Source organism: Drosophila sulfurigaster, chromosome X, assembly GCF_023558435.1.
Source record: "Drosophila sulfurigaster albostrigata strain 15112-1811.04 chromosome X, ASM2355843v2, whole genome shotgun sequence".
In the NCBI taxonomy this organism is placed as follows: Eukaryota; Metazoa; Arthropoda; class Insecta; order Diptera; family Drosophilidae; genus Drosophila; species Drosophila sulfurigaster.
The window spans coordinates 19,051,820-19,067,026 of NC_084885.1; the positions used below are offsets into that span (position 1 = coordinate 19,051,820).

Consider the following 15,207-nt stretch of genomic DNA (forward strand, 5'->3'; position numbering starts at 1 on the left):
TTTTCTATTTGGTTGAACTGAAAAAGTATTTCAAATTAATGTGAAGTATATTTAAATTAGATCAATAATAATAGAGCTATTTCATTGTTGCGATATGTGAGATGCTATCTCTAGCTTTGGCTTGGAACTTGAACTGGAACTGCTGAAAGATGGAAGGAGCTTTTCAAGCCGTATCCCTGAAAGCGCATATCTAGCACCTGCTGCTGTCAGAAGCACACACATACAGTTGCTCACCAATACACACACGCACTTGAGGACACTTAGAGCCAAAGTCACCCCCAATTGCAAGCCGAGAATTCGTATTCATTATTGATTGGCGGACAGACGCATGCGCAGTTGTGAGCTTCGGCTTCGAGGTCGAATCCGATGACAAGTTCAAAGTACCGAGTCCGCTGCGAACAGAGTCCGATTCGGAAGTGCGAAAGCGAGCGCAAAGAGAGAAGCATAGGCAGAGCCAACGAGTTATCCGTGCAAGCAGCGTCACTTGCAGTCGTTTGTGAGCGTTCGCAGCGCAAGGTACTCTTCAAGTTTCCTGGCGCATTCGAACCATTTACTATAACTGTGACTACAGTTAAACAGTTAGTACAAGGTTGTCAACCTGGTTACGACAGAGCGAAGCAGAGACAGACAGAGTGAGAGCGAGAGAGCGAGCACAAGTTGTAGTTGTTGTATACCAAACACACACACATACAGGGAAAGAGAGAGAGAGAGAGAGCGAGAGCGCATTGCTCGTCGTTACTTACTTTCTTCTTTCTTTTTTTTTGCTGTTCTTCAAGTGTCGGCATTAAAATTGTTATTCTATTTGGTTATGTTTTTTTCGAGTGCGTGTCGAAAGCAATATGAAAGATGCATAGAAGCAGAATGCGAAAAACAAAGTGCAATTAATTACCACAAACATCTAACGGAACTTAAACTCAAAAACAAAAACGAACGAAAAAAAGGAAAAACAGTTTTGCAAAAACTTTGTGCTGCCTTTAATCGTAAATTGTGTTCTTCCTCATTTTATTGTGTCTTTTGCGCAACGTGTGTGTGTCTGAGTGTGTGTGTGTAAGTGCGAGTGAGCGAACGAACGAGTGTGCGTGTGTGTGGGACAGAGAGGAGGAGTGCGATTGAGAGAGCGAGAGTCCAGTGCGTGTGTTTGATTGCTTTGGAATTGTGCGTGCGCAGTTGTTCCACAATCGCGCGAGAGAGCGAGACACTGTGTTGGCCCTTGATGTGCGAGCGAGAGCGCGCTATCTGGGGGGACAGAGAGAGAGAGAGAGTAAGATGTGAGGATATGTGATAGATTGGCGGGGTGTGGACCCAAAAAAGAATTGACTGCAGCTGTTTTCGATTTGGATTTTTCGATGAAAATCGTTTTTCCGATATTATTGCAGCAACAGCAGCGCCAGTTGACGAACAATTGGAAAATACGTGTACTTAAAGTTGATTAGGTGAAGGCTCTGCAGCGAGTGCACATGGACGTGAGCGAGTAACGAGTTGAGAGTTGTGAGTAAAGTGGCGGCGGGTGGCAAGTGAGGAGGCATAAGGACGGGGCAAAGCATACGCTCTGGCGTATGTTCGCTCCAACCTACCCTATCAATGTGCCTTTCGCTCTTTCGCTCCCTGTCTCTCTCTCTCTCTCTCTCTCGCTGTGGCGTAAGCTGGCTCTCTCTCTCGTTCGTTCTCCCAGCAACTTCTACTACGTTCTACAATCAAATACTACTACGCACACACACACACACACACACACACATGTGTACACTTAATAGTTGACGCTTTTCGTTGCATAGTTTTTGGGGGCAGCGCAAAAGGAAACACGAAGCGTCAGCAGCAGCAACAACAACAACAACAACAGCAGCAACAGCAACAACAACAACAACGGCTCTAGAGTGCTCTATTTGTTAATACAATATATATTCAACTCCAAGTTTTTTTTTTCTGTGTTTGTGTGTGTGTTGTTAACGATTGCTGTTGTTGCTGCTGTCGCTGGCCAAGTGCAAAACGAAATCAAAACCAACAAAACGAAAAAAAGAAAAACGAAAAGAAAAATAACCTAAAAAATCTATGTATTTCTATAACGAAGGCAAAAGCCAACAACCAACCACAACAACAAGCATAAAACAATCAAATTGAACGTTTTCAAACATACCAAAAGCGAGAAGAGAGTGTGAGCAAAATCGAATTGGACAACAAAGAAAAGTGCTAAATACAAAAAAGGAAAATGTGCGCTTCGCTGCGTCGTAATTTGTTGCTGCGGAGCCTCTGGGCAGCCGTTGTGCTTATTGGCACAGTGCAGGTGAGTCATACCGAAACCGAAATCCTATCGCTATTCCACACACAGACACATATATATAATATATATAGACACATATACACATACTCCCGCATACTGGAGTGGAGAAGACACAGGGACACGCATCACACGGGTTTATAGCGTGGTCTAAGCGGGCTCCGCAAAGTATGCTACGAAAAATGTGCCACGGCAAAAGAGACTTCAACTCGGTCTCGTTGCCGCTACACACACACACACACACACACACTAATACACTGAGAGACATTACGCGAGTGTGCGCAAATATTGGCTTAATTGAACGGTTCTTTTTTTTCTCGGTTCGCTTCGTTTTTTGGCTTTGTTTTGGTAGCCCAAAAGCGGACACAACACTTACACAACACGCAGCCAACCAATTTGCATACGAAATTAGTCGAGAGTGTGTGTGTGGAGGGGGTGGGTTAAGAGGGGGCGCTGTGCGGAGTGGAGGGGCTATGAAAGGTAGTTAACTAATGTGTTTGCGCCAGCAACTTTTGATTTAAGCAAATGACACAGTCACCTGCTCACCTGGTTGGTCAATGCATTCCATTCAATCAGCAAACACACACACACACACACACACACACACATCGATTGTGTATTTAAAGCAATTCGAAAAACAATTTGCGTTGTGCTCGAGGGCTCAGGCTTTGGAGGAGCAGAGTAGAGTGATGTGCTTTGTCTTATCAAAGTTGCTGCACTTGAATAACTCAAAGCAATTTACTCAGACAGCACAAAGCAGGCATGAGCTACATAGCTAGAAAACAACAACAGAAAAAAAGGCAGTGAAGAGGAGGAGGAAGAGGATGAAAGGTGGAGAGGTGGAGAGGTGGGTCACCCACATGGGTTATCAAGTGGACAGGACTCGAACTCGGACTTGAGCTTAAGCTGCTTTATAAGCTGGACCCCGCTTCAGGTGGCACGTTGCACAGTTCATGTGCTTCCTCTGCAATGCTTTTGTGTATGCAGCCAGCAATTTGATTCGCACATCTCCCCCTAGCTCACTAGCTCCCTAGATCCCTAGCTGCTCCTCTTTTGTACCCCATGCTATATGGCTGTTCAGCTTGATACTTTAATACCGCTATTCATGTAAGTTGTTGTTGCTTACTGCTGCTGCTGCTGTTGCCAACAATTTATGAGTGACCCAGGGCAGAGGCTTGTGGCTGTCATAGTCATAGTCACAGTCACCTTATACAACCACATGCTGTTCCCACTCTCCATACGCTTAGAGTCCTTCAGCCTTCAGCCATCAGCTCAGCGTTGAGCTTGTCGTGGAGCGAGTCGTCGTCGTCGTCGTCGTCGTCGTCGTCGTCAACATTGCCGTGCACGTTATCGGAGCAAACGCATCGCAACGTCGACATTTCGTGGTCTCGTGTTCTCGGTGGTTGGTTGCTTCCATTCGTTTCATTCACGTTTCCACTTTGTGCCCCAGCTATGTTTTTCCTTATTTTCCATTTTTTTTGTTGTTGTTGTGTTTTTCTCTATGTTGCTGCTATATTTTTATGTTGCTTCAAAGGACTCGTCGCACGCGTGTCTGACTCATGCAGACAGACAGACAGACAGACGGACGGACAGACGGACGGACAGAGAGAAGGACTGCCAGTCAAGCTAAAGCACAATGTGCAATATGTCCACGCAACAAACCCAACTCGACAAGCGTCAGCCGATATCGGCCTGGACTCTCTCTCTCTCTCTCTTTCTCTCTCTTTCTCTCTCTTTCTCTTTCTCCTCAACCCATACAAAGTCTGCTCAGATACATTTAAACCCCGGCAACGGAGGGGGCAAGCATAGAGGAGGGTTGCTTCTCTCTGTCTCTGTGTAGATAACTGCGCTTTGGCCATTTGATTGTCGGGCCAACACAACTGTAAACTGGTAACTCGCAACTTGAAACTAGCAACTGGCAACTGGCAAACGGGCAAACGGGCAACGGGCAAAACTGGCAGGACAGCAAGTCGTCAATTCGCTGGTCGCTCAACTTTAGCTACCCCTAAGCCATGTTTACAGCAATCCGACTTAACGCAGTTATGAGCGCGACGGGGCTGAAACTGTCAGTTGACGTGGCTTTAAGCCCAGTTCAGTCGATTGCTTTAAAATCAAACTCAGTTCAATTCTAGAGTTGAATGTGGCTTACACAATAACCGATAATAACAATACATTTAGACATTTATCTACACAATGCTTTGATGCCATAAATGTGCTTTCGACTAGCATAATATTCTTATTCCTTTTATTATGAACTCATATAAACAGCATTGAAAATATACTTCTTTCTAAAATTTCTGGTTTTTTTTGCAACAAAATGTATTTAAGCAAGCGAGAGAGTCGATAATATGATGTACTACATAAATACTGAAATATAGCAAAATCTACTATTTTGGTATATTTTTATGGAACTTCATTCAAAATATACCATAGAGTACAATATATACCAATAAGAAGACGTTTTTCACCATACAATAGTATTTCTTAAGTAGCTATTACAATTTTTATTTGATAAACAACAGCAACAAAAATTTCAGGAATCATAATGACTATTATGTAGTTAGTTTTTATGGGTAGTGAGTTATACTCAAAGAAATACTTTTAGTAAATTTCAAATTATTCGAATTTGTATCATCTTTAAAAATAAGTACAGAAAAGATTTACTTTAATGGTCATTCAAATTGTCATGTTGGTGCAGTTAGTGACAACTTTTGCTCATATATACATAAGTATTTATTTATCTTTATCTTTAAATTCATAACTTGGAATTTAGCTGACTAAATATCTAATTCTATATTGCTGGGCAACTAAGTGATACATTTGCAAATCACATTTGATGTATGCAATTATTGAGTATTTCTTATATAGTAATTAAGTATTTGTGTCATATAGTAGAATGAAATTCTACAGCCAGAGGCAGTCTGAACATTTAATTGCATGTTACTTTTGTTGTCGCTAACTCACATTTCATGCATTGATTGCTTTTCAAATGTTTGCCATTAAATTGGACATTTGATCAGTTGGATACGTTTTTAGCCAGCTTCCCAGGTGTCCAGTTATTTTGTTTGCCTCAGAAGTGTGTTGTGTGTGTGGGTTTTTTTTCTTTTGTAGATGAAATCATTTCCGTTTGCTGTCTAAGTTGAGCCACCTTTCTATGTGATTACTTTGTTCAGTGGTTTAAGACGTCTTTAAGCTTGGTGAATTATGGAAATCCAAGTGCAATTTTGTTATGCAGTTGCCTTGGGCTTTCGTCTGGATTTGTGGCAGCAATAAAATAAAATAAATAAATAAATGCAATTGCATAAATAAATACAGTGCTTGAATCGTTTGCACAATTCAGCAAACAATCGAATCGAAACGTGCTGCTTATCATTTTCCATTTCACCATTTCAACATTTCACCATTTGCCAGTTCATTCGATGAGGTGCGCGTCACCGCCATGTCATCCACTAATGATGGGGTCGAAGAAGAAGGCACATCTGTCCCCTCCCCATTGTGGCACTGTAGACTGGCTTTGAGTTCGCCTCGTGCCTCATGCCTAAGCATTGCTCGTAAAAACTCGATGGCAGTTAATGCCTTGTGCGTGGTCGCAGTCGCATTCGCAGTTGCACTCGCAGTTGTAGTTGTAGTTGTCGTTGTAGTTGTAGTTGTTATCGAGTATATCTGTGCTCACAGCTCGCTGCTGTGGCTGCCACTTGCCATTTAATCATGGGTGGACGTTTGCATTCATTGCATGCACTTAGTCAGCGTTCCCCTTGCCCCTGTGCCTGTGCTGTGTGCAATGCCATCATGAATCGAAGCCTCCTTGCTGCCACCCTCGCAAATCCTTCAGCATTTGTCAGGCTTGGCAATGCCAAACAACTTGGTCAGCGTTGCCTCTCGCTCCTCTCCCTCGATTCTTGTTGTTGCTGTTGTTGTTCTTCCTTTGCTGTTCGTGCACATTCATTAGTTGTGGTGTCATACTACACACACTCACACACACACACACTAGCAGACAGTTAGACACTGTGCAGTGACCCCACTTCCTTTCAATTTCCCGTGCCACATACACAACACACACAACACAACACAACAGCTGAAATCCTTTTGGCTCGGCTTCGCCTGTCTTTGCTTCTGGCTTTTGTTTGGCTCTCTGTGTGTGTCCTTCAGCCCATGTTTCGAATCCTTAACTCAACTCAACACACAACTCGTTTCATTTCGTACGTTTCATACGTTTTGCGTTTCATTCCGCCGTCTCTCTCTCTCTCTCTCTCTCTTTCTCTTCTTGCCTGCTTTCTTCTGCTTCTGTTTTTATTTTCCGCTCGTTTTTTTTTTCCTTTGCTGGTTTTCCTGCTGTCATTTCGGTTTGTGTGCAGCTTTGGTTTTTTTTTCTATGTGTGTGTATTAGAGCTTGTCCAGCGCATCTCAACTGGGGTTTCATCCTGACTTTGTGGTCGTGCCCCGTGCCCCGTGCCCTGTTCCCCTTCCCCTTCCTCTGCACCGCCTTGCTCATCGTATCATATCCCTTAATCGGCGTATCCATGCCCATATTCAGTTACAAAGCGTTTACGCTTCAATAACTTTTTCGATTATGCATTTTGCTCATTTCAACGTTGACAAAGGCGACCCCTCTGTTGCCCCCCTCCCCCCAAACGCTTGGACACGTTTTGTTTCACACACATGCTGCAAACTCAGGCCTAGAATTAAGGTTAAGTATTGGATGCTATGACGAGAAGGAGCAAAAAAAGGACTGAGAAATATTGAGCGATATTCAATGCGAGTGCGATGGCTCATGGCCATGCCACACGCCACACATGCCACATGCTGCATGCTACATGCTACATGCCACACACACACATGGGTCAACAACTCTTATCCTGCGGCGGCCGCAAGGTGACGACTCGCTTGCCACTTGCGACTTGCGCCTGCCAGCGGCGACCACAAAAGGATGCGCGAGGACGAAGATACTAATGTTGATAATAATGATGAAAATGGTGGAAGATGGTGGAACATGATTATGGCTGATGACTCACACAATTGAGCAAATGAACCAGAATTGAATGGCAAACGAAGCAAAGGCAAAGGCAAAAGCAAAACGCAAAAGGCGAAAGGTGCAAAAGAGCGAAGCGAGAGAAATGTTATAGCAAAGAGACAAGTATAAAGCGAAAGACATAAAAGGCAAATCGGCGTCGGAGCAGCCACGCCGAAAGTCCTTTCACACACACACACAAGAGAGTGAAAGAGAGTGTTAGGGAGAGAAAGAGAGAGAGAGCCGCGACGCCATTTTCCAGGCCAACAACAAGAAGAAGAAGAAGAACAACAAAAAAAAGGGTGCAAAAGAAGACAAACTCCAGCGCGGCTTTAACTAATGCAAACAGTCGAAACAGCAGCTCGAGCAAGGACGAGAACGAAGACGACGACGAAGAAGAGTTGGAGCAGGCAGGGGGAGAAGTAGGGGGAGTGAGACACGCAGCTAGACGAAGAGAAGAAGACGAAGCGAAGCACTTGAGGCAACTCGATGAGGGGCACGATGAAGGCCTCCATTGATAGCCGCAGCTACAGTTGGAAGTTTCTCGGCTTCTCGGTTTTGTTGCCCTTCGTCCTCCTCCCAAAAAAAAGGAGCTGAAGATGGCAGCTGAAGCTGAAGTTGAAAATAAAAAGTTTCACTCGGTTTTTTGGCTCGTCTTTGGTTTATTTTTTTTTTGTGCTGTTTGTGTTGCACGTCTTGGCAGCGACGCGATGTAAGCCAATATATACAGATATATATACAATATATACTCTATACTATATGTATATATATTAGGTTGTTTGGTAATGACATACCGGTTTTTACATTAAAATTTCGGGCTTCTTTTGTGAAGTCAAATATAATCGTATCTGGCAATGCTATATATCGTTTCAAAGGTATTGGCATCACCTTTAAAATGACATATAGTTTGTTTACATGAGCTTCCACGTTAAAAAATTACAATCGATTCAAATGGAGTTCACAAACGCAGAAATTCGGGCAAATTTTAAATTTTATTTCGCACAAGGAAAAACTTCTGCGGAATCTCGCAGACAGATTATTGCTGTCTTAGGAGATAACAAACTTTCGATTCAAATCGCCGAACAGTGGTTTAGGCGATTCTGAAGTGGCAATTTTGATGCCGAAACACCCACGCCTTCCGGACGACCAGTGACCGTTGATACGGATAAAATCATAGAAATAGTGGATCGAGATCGTCGTGTGACTATTAGAACCCTCGCAGAGGAGCTGCAACTAAGCACGGAAACCGTCCATAGGCATTTAAAGTCGAAAAATTTAACAAAAAAAGCTCGGTGTATGGGTGCCTCATGAGTTATCCCAAAAAAAATCTTTTCGACCGTGTATCAATCTGTGAATCTTTGTTGCACCGTAATAAACTCGACTCATTTCTGGATCGGTTAGTCACTGGTGATGAAAAATGGATCACATATGACAACATAAAGCGTAAAAGATCCTGGTCGAAGCACGGTGAGTCGTCTCAAACGGTGGCAAAGCCAGCAACAGGTGTTGCTGAGTGTATGGTGGGATATCAGAGGAATTATCCATTATGAAGTGTTGCCCTATGGCCAATCCATCAATTCTGACCTCTACTGTGAACAACTGGAGCGATTGAAGATTGCACTTGAACAGAAGCGGCCAGCCATGGTGAATCGTAAGGGCGTTGTGTTCCATCATGACAACGCCAGGCCCCATACTTTTTTGGTGACGCATCACAAGCTACGGGAGCTTGGTTGGGAAGTGTTAATGCATCCACTTTATAGACCGGACATTGCTCCAAGCGATTACCATCTGTTTTTGGCCATGCAAAATTTTTTCGATGGACAAAAATTGAGTTCAAGGGAGGATTGTGAAAATCGAACCGCCGAGTTTTGTGCCAGTAGGGACAAGGACTTCTTTAGAAGAGGCATATACAAGTTACCATCAAAATGGCAGAAAATCATCGAAGAGAACGGTACATAAAGCACTTAAATCGGACAATGCTAACTATTTTAAAATTGTCGTCAAAAATCAATAAAAAACCGGTATGTCATTACCAAACAACCTAATATATGTGTGTGATAGGAATAAACTATACGACGACGACGACGACAACGTGCCAAGCTCAAATTGTGGCAGGTGCTTGAATTTGGCATTTTGTTGACTGAGCCTGAACGAGTTTCCTTGTTGCTCCTTCTTGTTGCTGTTGTGCCCTACACACACACACCCACAAAAGTCTCTCGCATGCATTATTTGTTCGAGTGCTTGCCAGTGGGCGTGGCACACACACACACACAAACACACGCTCACACCCAAACAGAAGTCTCTTAGCCGCTAAAGTCCCTTCGAGTTTCAGTAGTTGAGCTTGCGGCGGCGGCTGCTGATTTCATTTCAGTTGCCTGCCACTTTTCAATCGCCTCACACGAGTCACGTTTCGCCCAAAAGAACGAACGAGTCAAGGAGAAAGGGAGCGGGGGGTGGGGAGAGAGGCTTCAAGGGGCACTCACTCGAGTATTGAAGACAATCCGTTGCATACGTTGAAAATGAAGCTCGTCTTCTTGACTTTTCCACGCGAATTGTTTTGCCCAGAAAAGCTTTTGTCAGTCTTCTTCTTTCTTTCTTTTTTTTTGGCAAAATGGCAAACGCCAAACGGCGAATGGCAAATGGCAAATCCGGCCACACAAACACTCACACACACACGCACACACAGTTGAATGGCGAATGTAACGTGGAATGATGAAGAGAATGGCATCATTATCGATGGTGTCATTAGCCGCGATGTGTCGAGTGAAGTGCTGGAAGAGTTTTTTCGGCTAGGAAATGGTCTGCACTTTGTCTTTGGCTCGAGAGATAAATAACCGCATAGATAAACATTGTTTGGCTGAGCATGGCGAATAAATGAATGCATGAATAAATGAATGAATTATTAACCTTGCTTGCATACAAATGTGACTGTCGCTTTATCTGCGAGTAATTCGCAAACAGTTGCGTTTGCCACCACTCGAATCTGGTCATTCAAATGCAATAGTTACTTATGTGCATAATTCGTTTGCTGGCGAGCAGTCAACTCTAACCTCAAAACACAGAGAACGAGAGAAAGCGAGAGAGGTGGCAACGCCGCATGCTCTTATGCGCTGCCAACTTGTCAACAAAGGGCTACCAATACTTTTGAGTAGCTGAACGGATTTTGAATTTAATGGGCAGGTTTTAGATTGATATCAATTTTATTGTTAAATAAATGCAATCTATTCTCTGCTTTTTCACATTCAATCAATTGTCCGCTTTTTAGATACTTTGTTCCAGCTTTAGGCGCTGCCAACTTGTCAATAAATAGAAGTGATCTTTTAAATTCATATTTATATTATTGATACGTAAATATAATCTATGCTCTCCGTCTCCTTTTTAATCAATTGTCCACTTTATTCCTGCGTTAAGCCCTGCAAACTTGTCAATAACAAGCTGCCAATACTTTTAGTCGCTAAGCAAGCCCTAAGTATTTGGTGTTGTCTATACAAATTCCTTAACAAATAAATATTATCTAGTGGTTTCTCTGTTCTTGATGTATTTAGCCGGCGTCGTGATAAATTATTGTTGCGGCAAGCGCTGCCAACTTGTCAACGCCGAGCTGTCAACTTGACGCAATAACACACAGAAAAACTGAAATCGTAATTTAACCGCATGACAAATGCGAATGCGAATGCGAACAGTGAGTTCGAATCTGGCATAAACGTGCCTTCGATTTTGGCTAAAAGATGCAAATTTTGATTAGATTTGATTCATCGTGTGTCATAGAAAATACACAAAATGTGTTTTGATAATTTATTCTTATCGTGTTCGTTGGCCGCAACGCAGCAGCTTCTTGAAGCGTCGACACAGGAAATGAGAATGCCACAAAAGGCAAAGCCAAGGCTGACGTTGAGGTTGAGGCTGAGTTTGAGGCTGACACCGAGGCTGAGGCTGAGGCTGAGGCATTCCCTTTGAGTCATGTAATTCGCGGGCGTTTTCAAGGCGATTTGGGATTTCGGGGAGAGTCTTTCAATTCCCCATTCAGGTTGTCAGGTTTTGCCGGTTGTCGGTTTGTTGGTCCCTGCTGTTGTTGGCCAGGTTTTCCCCATAAAATGCTTCACTTAAATGCAAATAATCAAATTTCCACGCAGCGTACACACACACAGACACATACACATACAGAGAAAGCAAACAAACAAGCTGCTAATTACGTGACCCAATTAATTCTAAACACACACACACATAGAGCAATAGAAATAATATTCGCTGGCTTTTAAATTTTTGCTTTTAACTGGCAAAACATGGACGCAACAAAGCGGCAAAAGGCGAGAGCGAGAGGGGGAGAGATTGGGAGCGAGTGACAGAGAGAGAGAGAGAGAGAGAGAGAGAGAGAGAGAGCGAGTGAGCAAATGCTGATGATGATAACCAAAATGTTTATTTGAAATTTGCGCCAGGAAATACATTTGAAGCAGCGCAGCACAACCTCGTTCTCTCTCTGTCTCACCCTCTCCCTCTCTCTCTCGCTCTCTCCCTCTTGCACTCGCTCTCGACTTTTTATATATATTTAGCCAAGCTTTTTGTGCGCCACGGAAAATCCAATTTTATTTGCATTTTCATTAACAGCAAATAATAAAACGGAAATATGATTTTTATGCCATTCCCATGCAAAAATGGGCAACCCGTGGCGCAGTTAACGCAGCAGCAGCAGCAGCTGCCACTCCCCCAGTTCCCCTGACCACGCTCCCACCTTCTCAACGCCCACTCACTCACAATCGCCTGGCTGGCCAGTACCGAGCCACGCCTACAAACGACTTGTGCGCCCATTTCCAGGCCATTACAACGTGCATTTCCGCTTTGGCTTCGTTCGACGTTGTTTTGTTTGTTGGGTGATTATAAGCAATTTGTGTTATAAAATCGCAATATTGCATTTTTTGACTATGCTTTCAGCGTCCCCTACTTAGCTTCCCTTCCTCCCTTCTCCCTTCCCCTTTCACTTTGCTGCATGCAATTGCATTTCCATTCATTTTCCACTTTTTTGCCTTTTCTCGTTTGGCTTATTTTTCAATTGGCATAGTTTTCGCTTGCTTGGCTTTTCGCTTTTTCGCTTTCTCGATTCTGTTGATTGGAATAAATGAATCGTTGTAATGAAGCAACTGAAGACTCGAAGTGCGTTAGTCAAATGTCATTAAAAAAATACTATGAAATGAAATTCATTCATTTCTCACTCAATTTGCCTCTGGGCCAGAGACTTCAATTTTGAACCTCGAAACAATGAAATGGAATGGAAAAAAGGAAAAGTAGAAAATCACAAATGGCAAAACTTCAGTTGAGTTTGACACATTAATACGTTGGCCATGGCCTGTGTCTGGCTTTGGCTTTAGCTTTTGATTCTGCTTTTGCTTTTACCTCTCTCTCAGTCTCTCTCTCTCTCTCTGTCTCTCTCTCTCTCTGTCTCTGTTGTATTCCCCAAATCCCATTTGGCTATCAGCACAACGGGATTCCCATTGTTGCTGTGGTGTGGGCGGTGAACTTGTCAAATCGAAGAGCAAACGCGCCTCCCAGATCCATTTGAGGGTCATAAATGTGGGTAATGCACACACACACACACCCACACACACCCATACACACCATGTGGGGATTGCTTCGAAAACTCCATCCGGGTTCTGTGTGTAACTTGAAGTGAAGCGCAATATTTGTGACATAAAATTTGCTATTAAATTAAATTTTATTTGCACATTCATTCAAAATACTCGGATATGTTGCAAGGGATGGAAAAGGCATTACAAACAAGCAAAGCAAAAAAATGAAAGAATATTTGACAGTGGGAAGAGAAGGAGATAAACAGAGAGGGAGTGAGAGATAGGGAGGAGTGAGAGAGAGAGAGAGACATTTGAGAAGCTACAAAAATTGACTTGATGTCAATTTTACGAGCGCGTTTGCAGATAATGAAATTTATACGCAAAGACAGACAGTCAGATGGACTAACCGACAGACCAACAGTCAGACTGGCGGACAGACAGACAGACAGACATAAAAAAGGAGAGACAGACAGCAAGACAGATAGAAAGACATACAGATAAAGAGACAGACAGACAGACATATAGACAAGCAGACAGACAGATAGACAGACAGACAGACAGACAGACAGATAGACAGACAGACAGACAGACAGACAGACAGACAGACAGACAGACAGACAGACAGACAGACAGACAGACAGACAGACAGACAGACAGACAGACAGATAGACAGACAGCCAGCCAAGGAGTTGGAGAAGAAAGCAGAGCTGCGCGCAATTGAAAATCAATTTATTGCAGACAACGTAAACAATAAGGACAATTAAGCATGAAGCAATAAATCAGAAATATAAATATAATAACACACACATTTACTTACATCATATCGTATCATCATCGTGTTGCGGGGTCATTAAAGTGCCTGTCAAGTTGGGTTAGGTCAGACGCATTATCGATTGCAATCAGCGGCATCGACTCGATGTCATTACCAATTATCGCATTCCATTCCCTCGACTTCCTCTCTCTCGCTCTCTCTCGCTCTCTCTCTCTCTCTCTCTATCTATCTTCAGCCAGCATACTAATTGAAAATAATCGATTATTACTTAAGAGCTTGGCTGTTGTCTGTTAATCTTTGCCGTTGTTAGTTGGCCACGTTTGTCTCTATTTATTTAGATTTAGCTGGCTGCAAAAAGGATTTTAGCCGCTTTATTGCTGCAAATATGAACTGAATGTGAACTGACAAAAAATGCAAACAAGAATTCCATAAAATTCATTCGTTTCGCCATTTTCAACTGAATGCTAAATGTTGTTTATTTCTCTTCCCACTCCCTCTCCACAAAATTTGTCTCTTGCAAAGTTGAGTTTATATTTATGACGCTGTTTGGACATTGTTTGCTTAGTTGCTAAACAAATTACGCTGTCACTAATTGTGTAAATGTAAGACAATTCTTTAGAGAAAAGATTAATCGAGTAGCGTATTTAAGCTGCGGCTTGCCACAGCAGCATATTTCACAGACTTGTTATCTCGTTTGTGCACAAGCCAGAAAAAAGATTGCAAGAGATTTTGAAGCTTAGCTCGCAGGAATGTATGTAAATATGCATATGCGTGTGTCGCCTCTGGCACTTGCACTTGTCTGCGTACGTGTGTGTGTGTGTGCGTGTGTGTGTGTGTGTGTGTGTGGCATGTGTCGAGCGCCAAGTCTTTTGGGCTCAGCTCCCTTTTTTGGCGTTGACTTTGCGGATTGGCGCTTGGCTGACACATAACCAGCCATGTCCAAAAACCCAAAGCCAAGCCGAGAGCCAAGCAACGCACATTGTTTGGTGTCCTTCTCCTTCTGCTGTGGCTGCTCTTGATGCTTCACTTCCCTTGCTGCCCCTTTGCTGTGCTTTGCTTGGCTCCTTCATCGTCATTTGTTTCTGCGTCGCACTTAATAAAATAATGTTGTATGCGTTGTGGCGCATAATAGCAACGAGTGCTGTTTATCTATGTGTGTGTGCGTGTGTGTGTGTGTGTGTGTGTGTGTGTGTGTGTGTGTGTGTGTTTGGTGTCAACTGTAATTGTGTTTGTAGTCAGCCAGACACACAGACAGTCGCAACGGTTGCTGCTGTCGTTCTTCTTGCTCTTGTTGTAGTTTTAGTTGGTCATAATTGTTGTTGTTGCTGTTGCTGTTGACATTGTTGTTGCTGTTGACTTTGTTGTGGTTGTTGTTGTCGCCTCTGGTTGCTGTTGTTGTTGCTGTTGCTGGCATGCAAGTGAGTTGGCTGCGTGGGCGGCTCTATTAAACTCTGCTGTTTGTGGCTAAAATTTGCCAGCTATGCACAGCTGTGGCAAAAAGTTAATGGCCAAGAGCCCAAACAACGAGACGACAGTTCAACACGCCCACAACGCCCATCTCTCGGTCTCTCTCTCTCACTCTCTTTCTTTCTCT

At 43.3% G+C, this 15,207-nt stretch overlaps 1 protein-coding gene across 11 annotated transcripts in view; it reads left to right on the forward strand.

Annotated features, from left to right (window-relative positions):
• The first annotated feature begins 482 nt into the window (after positions 1-482).
• The window catches only part of LOC133848989 (amyloid-beta-like protein), a 70,514-nt gene continuing 55,789 nt past the window's right edge, over positions 483-15,207 (forward strand). For 5 of the 11 annotated variants that reach the window (XM_062284779.1, XM_062284786.1, XM_062284784.1 and 2 more), the window contains exons 1-2: positions 484-589; positions 2,066-2,278. In XM_062284779.1, the coding sequence (XP_062140763.1) occupies positions 2,204-2,278 (75 nt within the window). In that variant the 5' untranslated portion in view covers positions 484-589; positions 2,066-2,203. Of the gene's footprint in view, positions 633-2,065; positions 2,279-15,207 lie in introns of all 11 variants that reach the window. The other 6 variants (XM_062284785.1, XM_062284783.1, XM_062284789.1 and 3 more) reach the window with 4 other exon arrangements.